This window comes from Lolium perenne, chromosome 5 (assembly GCF_019359855.2).
Source record: "Lolium perenne isolate Kyuss_39 chromosome 5, Kyuss_2.0, whole genome shotgun sequence".
NCBI lineage: Eukaryota > Viridiplantae > Streptophyta > Magnoliopsida > Poales > Poaceae > Lolium > Lolium perenne.
This window is the reverse complement of record NC_067248.2, coordinates 82,604,678-82,609,261: the sequence shown is the minus strand read 5'-3', so window position 1 is coordinate 82,609,261 and position 4,584 is coordinate 82,604,678. Positions and strand designations below refer to the sequence as shown.

The 4,584-nt window shown below is 39.4% G+C and overlaps 1 protein-coding gene across 1 annotated transcript; it reads right to left on the bottom strand.

The window, feature by feature from the left end:
• Positions 1 to 459: 459 nt before the first annotated feature.
• Positions 460 to 2,182, bottom strand: LOC139831533 (uncharacterized). Its single transcript, XM_071820829.1, has 4 exons — positions 2,051 to 2,182; positions 1,816 to 1,980; positions 1,440 to 1,511; positions 460 to 486 (listed from the first exon to the last, which is right to left on the bottom strand). Exons 1-4 carry the CDS (start codon positions 2,180 to 2,182, stop codon positions 460 to 462), a joined length of 396 nt encoding a protein of 131 aa, XP_071676930.1.
• Positions 2,183 to 4,584: the final 2,402 nt, after the last annotated feature.

Genomic DNA, 4,584 nt, shown 5'->3' with positions numbered 1-4,584 from the left:
TCTTGGGTGCATATGATCTCTTTATTTCGAAATTCATCTTCTATACATTTTGAAATGTCAAAAAAGAATAAAACGAAAAATGCATGTGTACTTCTTCGCTTGCTTTATACACATAAAATATTTCAATGGAAAATCGAATAGTAATTTGGGCTATGTAAAAAAGAGTTACTCCGTAAAAAAATTGTGCTAACCATAAGGCTTTTTATGAGACACGTTTTCTCTCTTTTTTTACATCGACCATGAAAAAAACTTGTTTTTTTTACATCAACCATGAAAAATACTTCTTTTACATCGACCATGAAAAATACTAGGAATTTGCTAAGACCATCCACAACGTGTAGCCAAAAGTGGTTCCATATTTGATTTTTGGCTTTTTGAACTAGTTCCATACATTGTAGAGGTAGTTCCAAAACCAGAAAAACAGGGAACCGGAGCAAATAGGTGCTCCGATGCCAAATTTCACTTTTGGCATTTGGAACTAGTTCCCTACATTGTGAGAGTAGTTCCATATTGGCTTTATGTGTTGTTTTAGCTTGATGGCGGGACCCACGTTATAAATATTTGGAACCACTACATTGTGGAGCTATTGCTATATTTCACACCAAAGCCAAATTCACCATCGTATCAGATTTGGCAATAGCAACATTGTGGATAGCCTAAAGTTATATTTTCCATCTTGTACACAATTAAAAATATCTTTAAAACAAACAAATCTCTAATGTCTAGGTGTACCATCTCTACTAGTACTAGTATATATACACGTGCCTTGCACGTGAGGGCTCTTTTTTTTAGTGAAACAACTTCGACGCAATAAGAATTCGATCTTTTTTTTAACAAAGGAGGGGGGCCCAAGGGCTTGGATACCATTAAGTGCAACAGAGGGGTACATATTACAGATTGCAGTCAATAGTCACTTGGGTTGAAAGCCAATGCAAGCCCGCCTACATGATAGCAGGATTTTGTGAAGCTTTTTAACTTAATTGGTCAAACATGCGAAGCATGTGCCATTTACTTGTACAACTTTATCGGAAAAAAATACTTGTACAAGCTAGTTCCCCTAAGTACTACCAAAGACATAAGTAAACAAAAGAACCAGGGACATCATCAACTGAAAACAACAATCTATTCATATAGCGGCTCTTGCATCACCCTTTGAAAATCATCTACCCGCAAAGATGAGTGCAGAGTTTACGCTCGTGCTTTCACTGTTCCAAGATCGTCCAGTTGATCTCATGGACATCTGCATCAGCCAAAGCGGTAACCAAGTTGCCAGCCACTAGCTTCTGCAGATCAGCAACAGCATGTAGGCCATCTTGAATTGTAGAATTCCATCCTCGGTTCATTTCTTTGTTCCGCCAAGTGGCCACATCCAAGTCCTTTTGAAGACGCCTAATCTTAGCTTCCCCAGTGCCACATCCTTCTGTTTTGTTCCTACAAACGTTTGCATCACTAGAACTCTGGACATCTGTGCTACAATGCTGCTTGGCAGGGACATGAGCAGTCACTTGCTTCTGCGATTTGCCATGCATAAAATCAATCAGCAGATTAAAAGGAAATATGTTGGTTGATTCATGTCACCACTTTCAGCAACCCATGAGTTTCTAAACCTTAAATGGAGTCTAAAACATTGCAATAAAAGGGTGGGTGCATCATTTGGATGCAGAGGCCGGGGCGACCCTATTTTCAAGAAAAAATTAGGAAATCTGAAATCTATATCTATATCTCTACCATCTATACCACTCCACTCCTGTTGACAGTTTGATCTCTTTCAGTACATTAGATTATGTCATGTTTAAAACACTATTATAAAATTACCTCCTTAATGTTGAGCTCAGGAGGATCCAGATGTGCTGATCCTAGGCGGCCCCTCAAATGATTGCTTGCTAGAACAATAGGACCAAATCCCGCCTCCTTTCTACCAATGTCTGCATCACTGGCGCGCTCACTGTCTTTGTTAGGAACATGAGCAGTGGCTAGCTGCTGCAAATCAAAGTTCATCAAATCAATCAGCAAACAAGACATATGAAATTTGAGCAGTGCGGCTAAATACCTTCTTCAGCAGCTGCCCCACGGAATCGTCCTTTTGGCGGCACATCACACGTGTGAAAAATCTCGGCAACGACTTGGGGTGCGGTGATTTTGTCCCATTCCACAGTATGCCGAGCTTGGCTGCAATTATCATATTCTGCAAGATATTTTGCCTCCGAGATTCTTCGTAGGCATTCTCGAGGGGAATATCTAGCAGGCATTACAAAAAAAAACATATGCTAATAACAAGCAGTGGAAGCAAGCAATAAACTAGTCTCGGAAATCAAATACATAACAAAAGCTGCCGGACAAAGTGTTCAACCTTGGTCGACTGGGGAGGTGGCGCGTTGGCCGTTCGGTTTGGTTCGGTGGATCATGGTGGCGCTTTGTGTACCGATCTCGCCGGCCGGTAAGATGAACCAGTGAGTCGGGGAAGCAGATCCGACGAAGCGGACGGAGTGTGGTTGACGGCATCGCTGAGCTGGCTCCGGCGCGGTGGATGTCGGCTACGGATGGAGGACTGAGAGGGAGCGAGACGGACTAGGTGCGAGGTAGGGAGAGAGGCCCTTGCTTGTCCGTGGGTGGTGCTGGATATAGGGGAAATGAAAGCCTTAGAAGATAGCATCCTGCTAATTTATGGTGCTGAACTAGAAAATCCCGCCAATATATGGTGCTGAATTGCGGGCGGCTCATAGCTTGTGCACAAATAAAATGGGAAAATCCAAAAAATGTAGTTCAACAAAAAAAAACTCTAGTAGGCAAAGTCGCTAGCTCGCCATGAGAAGATGCACTCCGCCAAAAAAATGTCATGACAAGCTAGTTTGCTATGGATATTGCATTAACCCTGCTCGATAAAATGGTGGGCAAAAAAAGACAAGCTAAATCAAAAATAATGGTGGTAGAAAGATGTACCTCTCAAATGTAAACTCTACTAAACAGGGCCAGCTCAAAAATATGCCTCATATTATTAGTACTTCCTCCGGTCCATATTAACTGCCACTAACATACATCGAGAAACAAAAAAGATAAGTCTGTCATGAATAGTTCCCGAATTCAAATCTGAGTTTCTCTGTAGACTATTCCCATCTGAGTTTCTCTTTTTTGTTTCTCGATGTATGTTTCGAATTTTGATCTGAAATTTTTAGGGGTTATCTTAATATGAGCTGTGAACGTGCATGATTTGTTTCAGATTTTTTCGCAATGTTTAAATTTGGATTTAGGCCGCATGTCACCTCGCTACCGCTCGAGAAATGGAGCCCCTCTCCGCTGGGCTCCATAAAAGCTTCACTGCTCGTGTCAGACTGTTGAAGACACTGGCAAGTGCATGTCAGGGGGACAGAGAATAAATTTCGTCCACGCGTCGGCGCGTGCTGTCTACCCCAAACCCTAAACTCTGTCTTTATGAAGTCAAGCATGCATGAAGAGAAGTGGTTTTTGGTTTCAAACATGGAAATTTCAAAAACCCTCTCAAGAGCTACATTTTGGAGTGACTAATTTTTCATATTCATGATTTAAACTTGTTTAAATGGGCATAAAAATAGGCATAAAATTCAAAATAAATCAAAATAAATGAAAAACCAAGGCACATAGTCTTCTTATGTCATATAGTAAGCATTCAATTAAGTTGATAAACAAGGTCTAGACATATTCGAACCAGAAAAATCATGTATCTACCCCCTAACCCTAAACTCTGTCTTATGAAGTCAAGCATGAAGAGATGTGGTTTTTGGTTTCAAACATGGAAATTTCGAAAACCCTCCCAAGAGCTTCATTTTGGAGTGACTAAGAAGCATACATGCTTACTTTTTTATATTCATGTTTTAAACTTGTTCAAATCTTGGTCAAACCTAGGATTTGACCAAGATTCAAATGGGCATAAAAATTCAAAAAAATGAAGAAAAAAAATGAAAAACCAAGGTCTTCTTATGTCATATAGTAAGCATTCAATTAAGTTGATAAACAAGGTCTAGACGTTTTAAACCTGAAAAATCATGTATCTCCCCCTAACCCTAAACTCTGTCTTATGAAGTCAAGCATGCATGGTGAAGAGAAGTGGTTTTTGGTTTCAAACATGGAAATTTTAAAAACCCTCCCAATAGCTTCATTTTGGGGTGACTAAGAAGGATACATGATTACTTTGTCATATTCATGTCTTAAACTTGTTTAAGTCATGGTCAAACCTAGGATTTGACCAAGATTCAAATGGGCATAAGAATTAAAAAAAAACAAAGCACATAGTCTGTGTATGTCATATAGTAAGCATTCAAGTTGATAAACAAGGTCTAGACATATTCAAACCAGAAAAATCATGGAAATTTCAAAAACCTCCCACGAGCTTCATTTTGGAGTGACTAAGAAGGATCGATGCAGGTTACTTTTCATATTATTCATGTTTTAAACTTGTTTAAATCTTGGTCAAACCTAGGATTTGACCAAGATTCAACAAATGGGGATAAAAAAATGAAAACCCAATGCACATAGTCTTCTTATGTCATATAATAAGCATACAATTAAGTTGATAAACAAGGTCTAGACATATTCAAACCAAAAAAATCA